The sequence below is a fragment of the Leuresthes tenuis genome, unplaced genomic scaffold (genome assembly GCF_036924035.1).
Source record: "Leuresthes tenuis unplaced genomic scaffold, fLeuTen1.0.hap1 SCAF_9, whole genome shotgun sequence".
Lineage (NCBI taxonomy): Eukaryota > Metazoa > Chordata > Actinopteri > Atheriniformes > Atherinopsidae > Leuresthes > Leuresthes tenuis.
Genome location: NW_027325363.1, coordinates 33148695 through 33167036, shown reverse-complemented (window position 1 = coordinate 33167036; position 18342 = coordinate 33148695). Strand labels below are relative to the sequence as shown.

The 18342-nt window shown below is 41.6% G+C and overlaps 2 protein-coding genes across 2 annotated transcripts in view; both read right to left on the bottom strand.

Moving 5' to 3' along the window:
• LOC140314775 (Na(+)/H(+) exchange regulatory cofactor NHE-RF3-like) overlaps positions 1-1121 on the bottom strand; it is a 33159-nt gene extending 32038 nt beyond the window's left edge. Inside the window, exon 1 of the mRNA XM_072393132.1 lies at positions 1075-1121. Coding sequence (XP_072249233.1) covers positions 1075-1088 — 14 coding nt within the window. The 5' untranslated portion in view covers positions 1089-1121. The remainder of the gene's footprint in view (positions 1-1074) is intronic.
• A 14963-nt stretch (positions 1122-16084) lies between these two features.
• Positions 16085-18342, bottom strand: part of nlrx1 (NLR family member X1) — a 104474-nt gene continuing 102216 nt past the window's right edge. Inside the window, exon 12 of the mRNA XM_072393131.1 lies at positions 16085-16748. Coding sequence (XP_072249232.1) covers positions 16599-16748 — 150 coding nt within the window. The 3' untranslated portion in view covers positions 16085-16598. The remainder of the gene's footprint in view (positions 16749-18342) is intronic.

Below are 18342 nucleotides of genomic sequence, written 5' to 3'. Positions count from 1 at the left end.
TTATATAAAACAGGACTGCCTTCCTTTTACCTTTATAATATTGGCAAAATTAGGAACGTCCTGTCTCAGAGTGATGTAGAGTAAAACTTGTCCATGCATTTGTTACTTCAAGATTGGACTACTGTAATTCTTTATTGTTGGGCTGTTCCAAACATTCTCTGAAATGCCTTCGGCTGAAATGTTGCAGCGACAGTTCTGATGAGAACTAGCATGAGAAATCATATTTCTCTAGTTCTTCATTGGCTTCCTAACTTCAGAACAGAATTTTAAAATCTTCTCCCTACTAATAGAGCTCTTATTGAACGATCTTCATCACATCTTAAAGATCTCATTGTTAGATATTTTCCCAACAGAGCACTTTGCTCTCAGACTGCAGGCAATTTTTCATGAATCTGCATTGAATTGGACTAATTTGTATTCATATATTTATAAATGGGGGCTGCATGGTGGTGTGGTGGGTATCATCATCACCTCACAGCAAGAGGGCTCCAGGTTAAACTCCCAGCTGGTGCCTTTCTGTGTGGAGTTTGCATGTTCTATATTGGATTGGACTATATCTTTAGAATGCCTTGAGATTGCTTTTGTTATGAACTGTCACTGTAAAAATAAAGCTGAACTGAACTGAATGTCAACATATTTTGCAATGTTGTCTGATAACATTCTTGCCTGCTGATAAAGATCTTTTATGCTGTAATTACTTTGGTATCAACAGAGACATGCACAGATAATATGTCCTGAACATTGAGTTAACAATTAAACTTTAATTTAGATGGCTGTTATCAAAGTTATGTTATGTAGAACTCAAGACACTGGAATTATTCTCTATCAATTCTTCATTTAGTATTATTTAGTATTTATACAAAGAGTCAGCGACTCTGATCCTGGAAAAATATTTTGTTTTTTTTTCATGTTATTTTCAGAGCACTAAAATATCAACACTTAGTGGAAGCTAAAAACAAATATTTCAACATACATCAAAACATTTTAATTTAGCCCCCACTTTTACATATTTTTTTCTTTAAACAGCAGCTTGTTTTCATTAAGTTTTATTACTAAGAATAAAACTTAACTCACCATTGAAATTCCATTTCATCCTGGGAACCTGTGGGAGTGATAGCAACAGTGAGATACTTGAATCTTTTTGCCCCTATGCATTTCACTGCTATAATCACATAGTACACAAACACCTCTTCTTAGTACAAGCAGGGTGACTGGAGTTTTTGTAGCTTCTTTTATTACAAAGACCAGTCAGATCAGAATGTCACACTCAAAGTAGATCAGTTAGCATTTAAGTAATGTATGTGTTCAAACTGTTATAGTCAGTTAGTGACCTTTTAGAGAAAAAAAAACACAACAAAAAACAATGCTCAATGCACTACCAAATGCTCAGTGCACTACCCATCCACACAATGTGTAACATGTCAGATATGATCTTCAACTGCAACTGCAACTGTACTTTGTCTAAATAGATGTGCAATCTTGTTGCCCCATTATTTTGACAAATAATAATCAATCAGATACATCACAATCCCTTTGTGTTTGTATGTGTTAATTTTTTACACTGTTTGAGCAGTGTTAGAATGTGACCTTTAGAAACAGTTCAGTTTACATAGTTAGTAAGTTAATATTTAAGGATATCTGTGCACTGTATTTTTGTTGTGTCACAAAGTGTGAGTGACTGGAGAGCAGGACCCATACGCTGGTTCACAGGCATGATGCAGGCAGGTAATTCACTCAGTATGTAAAACAGGGTGTAAAGCTAATTAGGGTGCAAAGAGAAAACCATTTTCAAGATAGAAATAAATTTCACTGCAATAAAGAACAAAGTTCTATGGAACAAAGTAACACTAAAACAAAGAAAAAAGGAATGTACATAACAATACAAAAACAAGTCATGACAAAATAACATTTGATTAAACTATGATAGTGTAACACTTTGTAGTGCTTTGTTTATTCTGCACTGTCCAAATGGAAATAAAAACATTTAAATAGACATGAATATTCTGTTTTCCATATAAATTGGTCATGTTTGGGTTGTTGCTTTGGACACTGATTTTTTTGCAAGAATAAAAATACTGGTCATTATTAAAATTTTTATCTCATGTGTTTTGTGCTTACTGTTGGACATCTATAGACAGATGTCTACAGAACCAATCGAGTATATATTACACAAATAACCATGCATTAGTAGTACAGTATGTTATTCATTAATATGATTAATAAATTATTAATAGGATTCTTGTAGACAATGTTCACAGTGTCCTTTCTTGTTTACTACCCATATTCATTCATAGCCAGTTGTGGTTTTAGTTATTAGATGGCTATGCTTCACAAACTGCATGTCATTACCAACATTCAGCAACAAAAATGATGTGTCTTCATGTGGTCATACAGAGGAGGAAAAATATTTATCACAGCTTAGCCTAAAAATGTTTACCGTTGCCTCCCTCCAAAAAACTGAGGAATGACTGTTGCATAGCAATACAACAGTTAAAAACAATTAGGACTACATTCATTGGATTTCATTGGATTATGATTACAATGAATTGAATTCCAATTGGCTTGAATTGGACTATATTATTTAAGTGCCTTGAGATGACATTTGTTGTAATTTGGCGCTATATAAATAAAACTGTATTGAATTGAATTGAAAACTACCTTAATTAAAATCCATTTAGTTATTTCAGACTTATTGCTAGTATATACACATATGTGCACACATATATTTATTCACAGTATATATATATATATATATGTGTGTGTGTTTGTGTGTTATATGTATTATGTGTTACAAAGGCGCTATGACACAGGCATGAAGGATATACCAGACTATTTAATTCTGAGGAAAATATTTTTATTTACTTTTCACCACTGACATTTCTATTAATCACTTAATGTCAAGGTTAAATTCCTAGCGACTTCCATAAACTACATCAAAAGTCCAAAGTCCCTGAGTATTAGCTTTGAGTTTGATTCAGCGCTGTAACCCACTACAACCAATACAATACATTACATTACATTATATGGTGAGTGACCCAACCAACATGGGGGCCTCTCATTGGCATTGGTTCTTCACATAGGTTTGATCCATAGGAGTACTAAAATTAAGTCAAAATTGGTTACACTGGTTTCCACTACTCTGAACGCTTGTCTTTAACAACATCTTCAACTCGCTGATGTAGTAGCACAACAGAAAGCCTACTTTCAGTCAGGATCCTCTTAAAGTGTAACAAGGAGTTTGGATGGGCAATTTTTAACCAGATAGAAAACAGTTGTAGCGGTAACGTTGCATCATGTAACGATGTATCTCTTTGAAAGAACCGAAGAGTTTAAAAAGAAGCATCAAAAGACCTAAATTCCAGAAGTAAAATAATCCTGATTTCCCATCACAGCCATGGATCTTTCTCCACAGGGGAACTACAGTATGTCAAAACTAAGTTTCATATTTGGATAAAGTGTGAAAAGTATTTGAGAAGCAAAAACAGAAATGCCTACCCTTGGAGGACTTCATGGAGTGCGTCTTCAGCAGCTCAGACTAAGGCAGCATATGGATAAGGTTCAAAGGTCACACAGTCAATAAAAGTCTGTCAGCAGGTGACATGGTGACTCCTTTCTTCACAGCCCTCTGTGTTAAACATTTACTTGTTATTAGAGATTGGCTATGTGCTGAGTGTGACGCAGAATGATGGAAAAGACAAGACTGGGACAATGTAGCTTTTTTAAATCTTGACACAATAGTCAGCTGTCATCATTTCTCAAATAGAGCCAAAGTCACTGTTTCTTTATGAGTATGTCAAGGTAGAAGTGCTGCCTACACAGTAGAGGAAGTATATAAAGAAGACTCTAAACTTAAAAAAAAAACTTTTTATTAGCAACTTCAGTAATTTGTGAATAGATTTGTCAGCACAATAGTGTCAAAAGATGAAGTAACAAAACTTTATTTCTGAAGTAGGGATCAAGTTTAAAGGTGATTTAAAGGTTGGCTGTCGGTCAGTTGAGTGCTTGCATGCATGAGATAGATCTAAATGCAGCATTGCTGTTCCAGTGTTTCAAGAGTCTCTTTCAGAAACAAATTTGTTGGTTGATTTTACGTCCGTATTTAATGGAAAAGGTTCACCTTCAGTACAATTGACTCTTATTCCAAAAGTCTACAGCACAAGACATAAAAAAATTACAATAAAAAGCTCTACAATTGTGAGAGGGCAAAATTTTAAGGCGCAAAAATAATTACATACATACAATCGTCTTATTTGTGGGGTGCCTACATTTTGAATTACATGAGGCTGTCACAAGACACATGCTGTCCTACTTTTGACCTACATTTTTTGTTTTTGCATAAAGTGCATCTGCCCTCAGCAATGTTGGTAATAACGGCATTATTTTTTGTCAAGTAGTCAATAATTCAGGTGGTTGTGGAGGCATCAACTTATATTTTCTGCAGCTTCTTACATGACAGTGCAGGCGGTATTGTATCAAAAGCACTGGAATAATCAAAGCACATGATCCTCACTGTGCAGCCTGCTTTGTCCAGATGAGAGTGTGCTCACTGAAGCAGGCAGATGACAGCATCTTAACAACAATCCCAGGATGTTAAGCAAACTGTAGTTGGTCCTGAAATGTTTTTACTTGCTTATTAAGGTGAGCCAATAACAGCCTCTCCAGGACTTCCATGATATGGGATGCTAGGGCAACTGGCCTGTAGTCACTGAGGGCCAGTGTTGGTCATCTTACTTTAAAAATTAATTAGTTAGTTAGTCAATTTTAATCGCTCACTATTAAAAAATATTGAAGAGCCAGAAGGGTGAGGGGAGGGGTCTTCTTCCCACACCCCTGCTTCCTGGTTGCTGCTTGGGGCGGGAGGGGCCAAGAGGATTAATTAATTGTTCTGCTGGTTCGGAGTCTGTGGTGGCTGGGGGGCTGCAGGCCCCCTGGTGTGCCTGCTGCACTACACCCCAGCGGAGTCGAGGGAGGGAGGACGTGTGGATGTATGGGACGTGAAAGTGTGTGTGGTAATGATTGGGCCTGGATCTGGGACTTACTGTCGCCTGGCCTGGCCTGCCTGTGCTTCTCCCGATGGGGGGGCGGCATTGCCTCTCCCCGCTGCTCGCGACTTCACCCACCTGTGGGCACGTCTTGGCTCCCAGGGCACTTGGCCAGGGGCGCTGGGGCAGGCGCTGACCCACTGCGTGGCTGTCTGGGGCACTTGGCCCTCCTGGGTATTGGGTGGGGCCTCTGCCGGGGGGTTTGGGGGCGCTCGGGCTCCCGGGGCCCGGGTCCAGTGCACGGCCCATGTCTGGGCGGCTGGGACCTGGCGGGGTCGGTGGGCTGTTGCCCCTGGCTCTCTGAGGGCCTCTGCCCTATGCTTATGGGGGCTCTGTCCGGGGGCTTCCTCTGCAGTCTTCTGGGTGGATGCGTAGTTGTCCCTGCGGTGGGCTTCCTGGGTTCTGTGCTCCGTGGGGGCTGCTGGTGGCCTGGGTCTTGTGGCCCTCTCTGCCTGCTTCTGATTGCTGGGGGGGGGGGGTATTCAGACTACAATTCTGCTGCCATAATGCTGAACAGGACAAGGGGGTAAAAAAAAAAAAAAAAAGAAATTAATTAGTTACAGTTACAAATTACTTCTCCCAAAAAGCAATTGAGTTAGTAACTCAGTTACCTCATTGTAAGAGTAATTACTCAGAAAAGTAACTGTGACATTATTTTTCATGTTCTATAAGCTATTACGTTCTATAATGTTGTATAACGTCAAATATGTTTATATTAACTGATTGAAGAATAAAAACACCATATACAATATTTAAGAACATTTGCTATTTATTTGAACTCAATAGATTGCAGTCTGCCACTTAGCAGCAGCAGCAACAAGTGTCATGTTAGCATGTGTCGACACTTACATTACATAGACGTGGAAAAGAAAACGGAATGTGTTGTGGAAAAAGAAGGGGAGAAAGGCGGCCACAATATCACAGGAAAAAACACCATGAATCTTAAGAGATTTTAAAATACAATTTTTATTATTAAAATGTCATCAGTTTTTTTTTTTTAACTCGGGGGTAATCGTAGCCACCCACATGTGCTCCCACCACCCCTGTGAGAGCAGTGTCACCCATAATTGTGCCGATTCTCTGTTCAAATAGGGTGGGCCCCTCTTCTCGTGTCCCCCTGCCTGTTTTGGCCACACTTTGCCGGTGGTCAGCCATTCTCCGCTTCACATCCACCTTAATATTGGACCTATTCTTATTCACTTCTGCTTGTGTGCGCTTCTTTGACCCCACAGCATTGACAGCCTCACACACACACCTTCCCACCCACTCCTCTTACGTTTGCTTCTTATGCCGGAGGACAGCGTGCCAAAGAGCCCATTTTTGTGCGCCTTCACTTCAGAGCAGTCCCTCCAATTCATTTTCCATGAAATTCTTTTTTTTTCCCCCCGTCTTACTTTCTTTTTTTTTCTGATTGTGCAGAGAGGGGATTCTCAGGTGCAGGGCTCATTTAAGCATGATTTGCATATTTAAATTGGGACGTGGATGAGGGAGGGTTCGAGTACTCCAACATGTGTGCTCAATTTAACGTTGATTGGGATGTACAAAGGAAATGTGCTTAAACTCATGCGTGCGCACAGATTCATACATCTGGATATTTTTATGTGTACCACGTTTTCTGTATTTGAGCATACGCCATGTTTCAGCGAGAAATCCACACAAGTCTTTGTACATGAGGCCATGTACATTAGACTCTTTCCTGGCTAGCGAGGTGACATTCCACACCCCTAGAGCCAGTTTGCAATTGGCACGGCTAGCTCACATTGCACCCGACCTCGGAATTTCCACCCCGCAAGTGGTGGGCCCACATGGAGGTGGCTTCCTGATTGTTCTGCATGCTATGCCTGGCTGAGCCCCAGGAGCCATCAGGTGCTCACCAGCGAGCTCCTCCTCCCAGGTCTGGCTCATGGGAGGTGAACTGGTTTCCCTTCTCCAGGCAAGGTAGCTAATTTCCTCTGGTACCACTCCATCGAGGTCTTTGTAACGCTCTTAGTCTGACCCCACCCTTGAGACCAATTTGCCATGGAAGACCCTACCAGGGGCTAATGCCCTCAACAACACAGCTCTCAGGATCATGGGGATGGTGATTCTATGAAGTTTATATGGACTCATTCTATGCAATTACATTAGTTAATTTTGGTGATTATTATTTGATGTCTGCAAGTTTATGAGTAAAACCAATTGGTATTTTCTTTTGCAAAGAATAGTTTATGAAATTTGTTGCACTATTCCGTTTACCTTATTATCCAACCCGTAAAATGCTGAGTTAGACTTTTTTTTTTGTTAATGAGCAATCTCTTGAGGAAAAGAGGTATTGCATCTTATGTGAGTGTATGTTGTATTATAAGAAGAGAAGATTGCGAGTGCTGGTGTGTACTGGCCACCGCTCCGTTTCAGAAGTAAAACTGAGTATGTATCGGACTTCTATGCCTCTGGCTTGTCAGGTCCTCCAAATGATCAAAGTAATACTCAATTGAAATACAGTTTTAGAAATTTTACCTCCTCTGAAGTCATGCTGCTATCACACACCTGGGGTGATGCCAGATCCTCACCGCAGCCTGTTGTGGAATTTTTTGTTAACAAAACAATGAGTCTGCACCAAAGTTTCCAAGGTTTATTATGCTTCATAAAAGAAAGTAACAGCATTAGATTGTAATTCTGAACCTACATGAGTATTTGTACATACAAAGGTGGAGTGTTACACAAAAGTAAGAAATCTTTATGTGACAGATAGCATTCTTATTTGCTGACTTAGCCACCGCATGCTGTGAAAGCAGCTGATGCAATCAGGAAACTTCACTTATAGAAAAACATGTAAATCATGTGGGGAAAAAAACAACACAGGATGAGGCACTCATTGTTTATAAGAGAGAAAAACAACACCCAGCATATTCTTAAAGGAAAAGCAATACATTTTCCATCACATCTCCCTCCTTTTGATTACATATGGTAATATTAATCACTCAAAACAGAGAATACAAATGCAGCAGGCAAATAAGTAACTACATTGTCCCTGGGAAACATCAAATCTGTTCATTAAAAATATTTAAAACATCAATAGAGACAATAAGCAAATAATCATAATTTTCATAAGAATCTTCAAACACATCAAGAACAAGAACTAGCACTGTAAACATAATAAAATATATACAAATCCAGTATATATCCAGTCTTTTTGGGAATGCAGGTTAAAAGTCTGGGTTCCATCACAGTCCTCACCCAAAACAAGTTATGTGCAGAGGTCTTCCGTGTATGGGTGTTGGTTTCTCACCCCTTTACGTGTGTATGTTGATGAGCAGTGAGGCAAAGAGACCAATAATCAGCCGTTTGGCTTTCTTGTGTGTCTCCTCCCCATTGTTGGTGGACAGATAAGAAAGGGTTGTTTAAAGGATCTGGGACGTTTTTACAGTGTCTGGCGTGAATCCAGGAGGCTCGCTCTGCAATCTTAACAGCGGTGTGAGTGGTCAGGAGTACTTGGAATGGGCCCTGCCACCTTTTGGATCAGTGTTTCCTTTGGAATTCTCAGACAATCACCCAGTCCCCTGGCTTGAAGTTGTAATGGGGGGCCCAAGCTGGATCAGGACGGGCAGCTTTTACCTGTTGAGAGATTTGTGACAATACCACAGAAAATTGTTTACAATAGTGTCCATTCCCAGTCCAGGAGGACATCCAAACAAGATCTCATATGGACTCCTTTTGATGTTGTTTCTTTGCTTCATTCTCATGTAGGTTCGCACTATTGGAAGTGCATCTATCCAATTCAAACCAGTTTCCTCACAGCACTTAGCCAATTTAGCTTTAAGTGTGCCATTTTCCCTTTTCACTGCTCCCCCATTGTGGATGATACACACAGTGTCTCTTGATGTCAATTCCTAGGAAGGCTCCTACTTCATCCAAGGCTGTACTCAAAATATGAACTCTGATCAGAACTTATTCTACCTGGAATGCCCCATATGGGAATTATCTGTCAGTAGGGCCTTGGTTACAGCATGGCTGTTGGCATGTTTTGCTGGGAATGCTGCACCCCATTTAAACCTCATGTCCACCATAACTAAACTTCTTACCCTTAGCAGGTGTGAGGTTAATGAAATCCATCATGAGGTGGTCAAATGGGCGAGTGGGTAGTGGATGAGCTGCCTGGGGAACCGATGTCCCTTTATCTGCATTGTTAGTGGCACAGATAATGTTTATGCATTTGGCAGACGCTTTTATCAAAAGCAACTTAGATATGAGGATATAACATTACAGCCAACGTCAAAGCAAACAATAAGCTATATAGAAGGAAAACCACTAGTCAGGCTCTGTCAGAGGTGACAGTGTAGAAATAGAGTGCAGACATAGAGGGAAGTACAGAAATAGAAGTGCAGTAGAGGGGGTAGGGAAGTACAGAGTTAGTGCTAGGGTAGGAGATGCTCTCTGAAGAGCTGGGTCTTCAAGAGTTTCAAGATAGACAAGGATGCCCCTGTTCTTGTAGCGCTTGGTAGGTCATTCCACCATTGTGGAACAACACGTGAAAAGAGTCCAAATTGTCTTGTGCATTGTGTATGCACTGCTAGACAACAATCCTTTGGCAATCGGAGTTACCAAGTCGTAATGCAAGCCTTTGCAAAAGCATTCAAGTAGATGGGAGTCGTTCCATTCTTTGTAGGCTAGCATCAGTGACTCGAATTTGGCTAAGGGTAGCCAGTGGAGCTCAAACAGAAGGGTGAGGTGTGCCCACACCAGATGTGCAGAGGTTTCACAGCACAAGCTGGAAGACCAGTTAGGAGGGCATTGTGGTAGTCAGGGCAGGAGATGACCATAGCCTGTAACCGGAGCTGGGTGGCATGTTGGGTTAGGTATGGCCTGATCTTTCTTATTGTTAACAATATGAAGCGGCACGGTCCAGCAAGGGAGGCAACATGATCTTTAAAGGTCAGCTGGTCATCAATCATCACACCCAAGTTTCTAGCTACCTTTGACGGAACAAGAGATAGGGATTCAGCTTGGATGTAGAGTTGTATGGTTGGTTTGGCTGGGAAGACAAGCAGTTCAGTTTTAGAAAGGTTTAGTTGGAGGTGATGGGTTTTCATCTATGTCGATATGTCAGAGACACGGTCTGAGATTTGTGCCGAGACCGTGTGGTCATCAGGTGGGAAAGACAGATGGAGCAGGGTATTGTCAGCATAGCAGTGGTATGAAAAGCCATGCGATTGAATAATCTAGCCCCATGAGGTGGTGTATGTAGCAAATATCACGCAAGGTTGGCAGTATTTTTGTGCATAGGATGAAAAATTTTGCCTTGACATCTAACATCCTGATTTTTGACACATGATCTAACCAATGTGTTAATTTGGCATAATGAGGAAAAACAAATGATTGGGCAAACAAGGCTTGTGATTTGGTTCAAGCTAGATCTTGTCAGAGAAAACTGGTCCGTTGGACTTCAACAGGTTCTTCTGTGTTGCAAAGCTCTGCACAAAAGACAAAGTCTCTGGGAGAGATGTCAGTAGAGGAGAAGAAGCAAGACGTGATCTGCTCTAGCATTTCCTGTAGAAAAGAGCAGAAACTTTATTGCGGTGGAGGACGGGTTTGCCATCAGACTTCAAGAACTTCCTAGATTTCCATAAAGATCCATTTTAAAGCCCAACTCCAAAAGCATAACAAAGAGCCTGTGTAGATAGTAATGGATTTGTCAGCAGCACAATTTACATTGTAGTTATCTTCAGAAGTAGGAAGTAGAGTTTCTGGGTTCAAAATTGGACATCTTTTAACAGTAATGTTTGGCATGTCAAGCAAGTGTTCTCAAGTGTTATACCAAAGCCATCTGGCCATAGAAAGATGAGAAGTTTTTGTTCAAGAAGAACAAGAGCCACAGCATGTGGGACAAGAAGAGTAAGATCAGAATAACCAACAATATCCCAAGAGGCCAAAATAGCCTTTTCTGCTGCAGCCACAGCACAGAGACAGCGTGGGAGACCTGTCACGCCTGACAAGGGCGGTACACACAAAAGAACGCAAATGCAGATCTAGACTGAATGGAAAGATAAAAAAAAAAAAAAAGACAGTTTGATAAGAGTAGTGGCTGGCGTGCATGTCCAACGAGGTGTGTATCCAGTTCAGGTACTCACTGCGGAGAAACAGAGTGTCAATTCAATTTTATTTATATAGCGCCAGATTACAACAAATGTCATCTCAAGGCACTTAAGTAATATAGTCCAATTCAAGCCAATTGGAATTCAATTGATTGTAATCATAATCCAATTAATTCATATGGAGCCAATTCAAAAATAATATCCTAGCTAAGGAAACCAACAGATTGCACCGAAATTATTCTTAAGTCCAATCTCCCGTCCTGAGCGTGCCTGTGGCGACTGTGGAGAGGAACGACTCCCTTTTAACAGGAAGAAACCTCTGGCAGAACCAGACTCAGGAAGGGTGGCCATCCGCCTCGACTAGCTGGGGTTTGAGAAGACAGAAAGAGGGAAAAGAGGGGGGGGAAACACCATAACGCCATTCAAAGGTTACCTGTTGGAAACACAAGTTAATAACCACAATAATGTCACATGTACATAAAATCATTTGACACGATTCAAGAAGACGATTCAGCAGTTCCGTGGATATCAAAACTTAGAATGTAATGGATTACAGAGATCCAGAAGGAGTGAACAGGGATGGGATAGTCCAAGGCTGTGGTGTGACTGATCAGTAATAGTTGCGTGGCAGGCAGGCAGGGTGGCGTGGCGGACAGGCAGGCAGCAGCAAAAGAGTAACAGGGAAGACTGGAGGTCCATAAAGCAAGGGGAACACCTCAAGGAGAAAAAACTGGAAAAATACAGAGGCAGGTTAGTAATTTTGAGTAATACTCAGTGTGCCAAGGACTCAATTATTTGTCAAGGACTTGATTACCACAGGTAACTGTGAGACAATCTGTCAGAGACTGGAGCTCCTGCTGATCCGTAATGGAGGCAGATGGACAACAGGTGTGCAGACAGGAGCAGGCCAGACTCCGCCAGGACTTCCTGGATGCCTGCTCTGCCTAGAATTCAGAATACACCACAACCAAGGGACTCATGACAAGACCTGCAGAAACAAGATCCAACTTGGAGGAGAAGTAAGCCACAGGTTGAAGTTTCCCTCCATGAACCTGTAGAAGAACAGAAGTCATACAACCATTTTTTTCATCTACTGTTTATGTGAAAGGTCTGGTAGGATCAGGCAGACCCAAAGTGGGGGTGGACTGGAGAGCAAGTTTCAGATCTCAAGTTTTCAGAGCTTGTTTTGCCTCCGTTGTCCACAGAACGGCAGATGATGGAGTAAGACCTTTCCCATGAATCATAGAACAAAGTCAAAGCAGCATACCAGTACTGGCTATCTCGATACACAGGGAAACTGAAAAAGGAATTAGCTAAATCAGTCACAGAAAATAACTTTTCTGTGGGAGGAACCTGAGAAGGACTAGTATATGAATTGGGAACATTAGAAACACGAGGTTGCACTGCAGCATTCACAGCCTGTAGGTCCTGTATAAATCTCCACTCCGTGGGTTGTCCCTCCTCCCTAATCTTTTTCACAAGGAAGAGCGGGGTCCTCACAGGGGAGTTTGGGCATGGAACAATCACAACAGGGTTCAACAAAGATTCAAACACAGGGATAATACCAGCAATAGCCTCAGATTTCAGCGAATACTAAGGCTGACAAGGTCTGTAATCAGATTTTGGCATCACTACAGGCTCACAATTCTTTATCATTCCAACATCACATTTGTGTGAGGCCCAAAGTTCTAAGGGCACTTCTTGTAGAGTAGGAACGCCTACTACAACTGTGGCTGAAAGGAAATAAGAAGTGTATGTATCTGTCTGAGGGAGAAGCTGCACTGTTCTTGTGGTGTGTAAGACAGACTGATCTCTTAAAGGCTTGCAGAGACTCTGAATACAAAGTGTGTTTGTCTGGAGTAGGTGTCCAGTCACATATTTTTACACTGTTTCACAAATTTTCCTTCTTGCCATTTGTCTTGTGTGTGTTTTGAGAGTGAAACATGAGATTCAGAGTCGTAGAGAATGTAAGATTTGTCCTGATCCGGTTAGAGTTACCAACAAAGCAGACATGAGTTCCAGAACAGATCAGTGATCACAATAGTTTCTTTTTGCACACAAAACCAGTTCTCTTCATAAGGTTTGTCAGGCCCGTTAGACACAGAAACAGTGCAATGTAAATCTAAAGGTGACATAAAATCGGTGTCTACTGGAGAAACAATGTTGCAAATGTTTTGCATCTGTCTTCACTGGTGTGCGCTCAATTGATACACATATAAGGGTTGCAGAGCTTCAAACTGAACACCAGTAAATGTGTGCTGGTGTCAAGACGTACAGGCCATCTGGTTTGGGGATAAGACAAATACACAATCTGCACATCAGAACTCTGCCATGGAAATTGATCGGACACAATTCGGAAAGTTAAAAAGCATTCTTCACTGATTGTCCTTGTGGGGTAACACAATGGAGAGGAATAGTTAACTATTCCTTCACTACCTGGCCTGATGCACACACAGAGTAGACATGGTTTCCTCTCATTTTTAGCTTGTTAGCAGGAAAAGCAGATGACTGAATGACAGACCTAGTTGCTTCGGAGTCAACTAAGAAAGAAATAGGCTGTCCAGCAACCGTAACAATCACCTGAGGAAAATTATCGCTTTTATCAGCATACTGTACATACATAGCTTCAAAAGGTTTTTAGCTTGTTCTCCGAATAAGTCATAGCTTTCAAAATATCATTATTCTTATCATGAGCAGGAAGCACTTCTTTATTGCCAAGAACTGTGTGTTCAATATCAGTAGCAAGCAACTTGACATAATTGCAGTGAGCGTGTGTGTGCGTCTGTGTGTGTCACCCACTCCTTAAGCCCATCAGCGAGAGCCCTTTCTCCCTTCCTGGACCTACTCCCCCATCGATCCGCCTGGTACCTCTGGGTAGTGATGACTGGATGAAGCCTCATGAAGCACTGAAGCTTTCCATCCAAGTAGTTAAAAAATGGGCCGAAGCTTCATGGTGCTTGATTTGCTCGACTGTGCCATCAAGTAGACAGTAAATGTAAAGTAGGTGGTGATTAAATAATATAATTTGAAGTATTTCTATTCTGTTTCAGACAATTATTGTGTGCCTACCTTATAGGATTTTCAGCAGGTTAAAAGATCAGCTCAAAATACTCACAGACAGAAGAAAATCTCCTCTTTCTGTCTGGCTCCATAACAAAAAGTAGCTAGCTACGATAAGTTTGCACCACAAGGTTCTAAATCCACACACTGTGAGGGTAGATCCATTGCGTTTCACTGGCACTTTATATTTCGAATTATGCACGAAGCCTTCTTGAACCGTTTACATGAAACGACCGGTTTGCGAGGCCTCAAACGTCACCACATACATCATCGACACATACGTGCTTCACAAAATACATCCTAAATTACTCGACACACGCTTTGAAGCCTCAACACGAATGCACACATCACTACCTCCGGGCAGTCGCGTCACCAGTGTCTGATCTTTCCGCAGAGGAAGCAATTAAGTGGAAAGGGCCCCTGTCCTCTGCTGCGTCCTCGACTTCTTGAGTCGCGGCCTTGACCCCATCCACGTCCCGAGGAACCTGCCACAGTGTTGTACATGGTGAGAGCAGCCTTGTGAAAATCTTTCTGGACCTTTTCTTCTTTTGCCGCAACTGTTGTTGGGGATGTCGAGCATGACGTCTGAGATCATACAGGCGTACCTCGTCCAGACAACACACATAGGACTGCTTGAGCGTTGTCTGGAAGAAGTCCCACAAGCCCATGTTAGCAGTGTGTGAATGCTCCTCAGGTGCAAACAGGCTAAGGACAATGCTAGCTCCGAGCTAGTGCTGTCACACCAGAGCATGCCACTGCTGTATTCCACCACCGAACTCCTCAGGCTCAACCACAACCTGGACAGTATGGATGTTCTCTGTTTAAATGGAATACTCTGCACCTCCCATCACAGACACAGAGGCTCTGGACATATGTTTAAATACAGTCATCACCAGAATCCACTGGCTTCACTTACCTCAAGAAACACCATACAGAGAACTCTCAGCAATCAATCTCTGTATCTCTGACCACTTGGCTATCACCATGGACATTGACATTCGAAAATAAAAGATGCTCACACTGCTGTCTATTCCAACTACTACAAAGTCATTCTGACCCCAACAACCCCAAAGCTCTCACACTCATTCAATACCGATAAATGCACTGCTATCCTCTCTTTGTTCCAAGACCAAAACAACATTATCTACAACAACCTAAGCCTATCCCCGGTCCACTACAAGACTCACTGTACTTTCCTCTTCATCCTATATATTGTTCCTACTGGTCACATCATTGGTTGCCAGACTCCACTTCCAGTGCTATGCCAATGACATTCAGATCTACATCTTCACCAAATCCATAACCTCCACAACCCACACTGCTTTCACAGAAATAAAATTATTGACACAAGCCAATTTTCTCCAAATCAGCTATAATAAATCTGACATGTTAATAATCGGACCAAAATCTCTAACTGAATCTGCTTACAACATCTGCCTCACCCTTAACCAGTCCCCACTAACCTCTTCCTTACATATCCGCAACCTTGGAGTCATCTTTGACAGCCACCGCACGTTCCGCAACCACATCAGCAGCATCTCCTGAACTGCCTTCTTCCATCTCAAAACCATTGCTCCACTATTCATTCTCTTCCTCCGCTGCTGAAACCCTTGTCTGTGCATTTATCACCTCCCGACTCCATTACTGCAACAGCATCCTCAATGGTTCACTCTCCAACCTCCTCAATCAACTATAGTACATCAATAATTCGGCCACACGTCTTCTCACCCAATCCTGCATCAGGATAGATTCTTGATTTTTAATAATTTTTAATAAGAATTCCTGATCCCCACCATTCCAGCTACTGAAATTAGCAAGAACTTGCAGTGTACTCTTTTATTTCTCAGAAGTAGATCCAGCCTATGATATATAACATAAGCCAAGAGGGACAGAGAGAGATAGCACTGTAACTTTGTATAATTCTGTTCTTTATTTCCACTGCAGAAACACAGAAGATGTGGCACAACATTCAGATAACAAGTATACTTAAACCTGTGCCTATTTTGACACTGAATGAAAAAATATAAGTAAGGTATACACCTCTGTTGGCAAACATTTCTCTACTGCAGCAAAGTAGTTTGTTCTTGCATCCCACTTCCTGTCTCTTTTTCCCACTGTTGAATAAAGGCCACTGGTGTCCAACAAATCTCACACATTTTATTAGGGATTTAATTTGGATTCAAGAACTTTTTGCCCAGTACAACCTTAGTGTCTGGATAGTCTCAAACTGTAAGAACTGCACGTAATTAAACTCTATTTTCTAGATCAAGGAAATGCTGAAACAATACAAAGAAAATTGTAGTATGATGATAGGTCCTTCAGGACCTCTAAAATATGCTGGATGTATTTTATGCTTGTGTGTATCCATTTTAATTCCAACGATGCTGCAGGAAAATAAATGTATTTCTTGTCTGAGTTTTAGGATTTACTTCTGAAATCCTTTAGGTGGAGGTAGATTGTCTTTCTCCAACATCTGTAAAATCTGCTGGACTCCTTTCTCTACCCTACGAAAGTGCAATCTCTTCCAGAGGCTCTGTTGCTGTTGACGACCCCACTCCAGATCCTGGAGAAAAATCTGCACAGAAAGAAAGAGGAAAACTGGCTGATTACAAAATTAGTTCTAAATGGTTGGTTGAAGTCTCTTGTGTTTTAATCACTGACAAAATCCACATTGCTAAAATGTCATATACAGCAAGTCTCATGGTTCTGCTTTTATTGTGTGGAGTTCTGTTCTTAAACATGTTAGCAAAGAGTAAAAAGAAAAACACAGAAGTGAAGTAGTCAGGCTAAGCAGCTGATAAGGGCAACTGAGGACCAAGCAGAAGTGGCCAGGCCTTTCGTGTGAGACATATGCAGGTTCTAGTGAGGCATGTTGATGCTCAGGTTAATCTTTCTCTGTTGCTGAAAAAGTACCGGGGGCAGAACACTAGACCAGGTCTACACCAACATTTCGGCAGCCTACAAAACCCATCCTTCCCCTCACCTCGGACACTCAGACCATCTTTCCCTGTGCCACAACACCCCCTCCCCTACCAACACTTTTCTCCCAGACCAGCTCAACGCCTTTTTCTCCCACTTTAAAGAGGACAGCAGACTGGCAGAGGACACACAGCTGACACCATCAGCGCATGATCAGCCCCCCACCATCCAACAACATCAGGGACAAGAAGTCCTGCGTGGCATCGACATCAGAATATGATCTGATAATTAATTTTTTCACTTTAACATACTTTATTAACACACTGGGCTCAAAAATACACAGAAATGATCAAATCGGAACTGAAAAAATATACTATTTATTACAATAAAAAACAGACAATGAACTGTTTTGGAACCTGGAATGGTAAACATAGGTTGTAAATATGAACAAATAAAGGTAAAATTGAAATAAAGTAACACTTTATACAAATATTTACCATAAAAAGCATATACATTTATAGGTTTTTACCTTGTCACCTGCAAGTCTTCAAAACAAAGTAAGTGCACAATTATACAGAGAGCTACACCAGTGCTTTGTATTCCCAGAGTCTCAAATAGCTACTCCCAGAGTTACAAATAGTGCAAAATGTTAAAAAAAAGGAAAAAAAAACTTCTTCCTTAGTCAAACAGCTGCCTTCATCACAGATTTCCATCAGCTCATTCTAGGATACCACCACGACTAGGACCATCCATCTTTCAGTCCAAACTCCATACAGCCACCTCAGAAATGCAAGCCTGGAAAACAGCCCATTCAGAATAAATATCCACAGCATCCTTTGGAACATAGGAGATGGGAGTTGAAGATCTCCAAGTGAGAGGGCTCTGCTAAATGTTCCCAACACACACTCAGAGACTTCAAGAAGACTGAGGACGCTGAACTGTCACTGGGTGCACAAGTGCAAACAACAATTAGACCTTTCCCTGACCTGAAGGTGCAATAAAGCCACACTACCGTCTATCTGTCAATGAGATTGGTTCTAGGACCCCTACTGTTCGTTGAGGTGAGCCCGATTGTTTTTAGCTGGCATCTTTCAACCTCCTGCAAAGGTTCAGGCTTGTTCCCCACCAGTGAAGTGATGTTTTGTGACCAACACCCAATCCACTTTGCACCAAACACTTATAGCCCCTTCTGCAGGTGGTGGAGTTACTACGGTTCACTAATCATTTCAGTTGTACTCATCAAGACCACC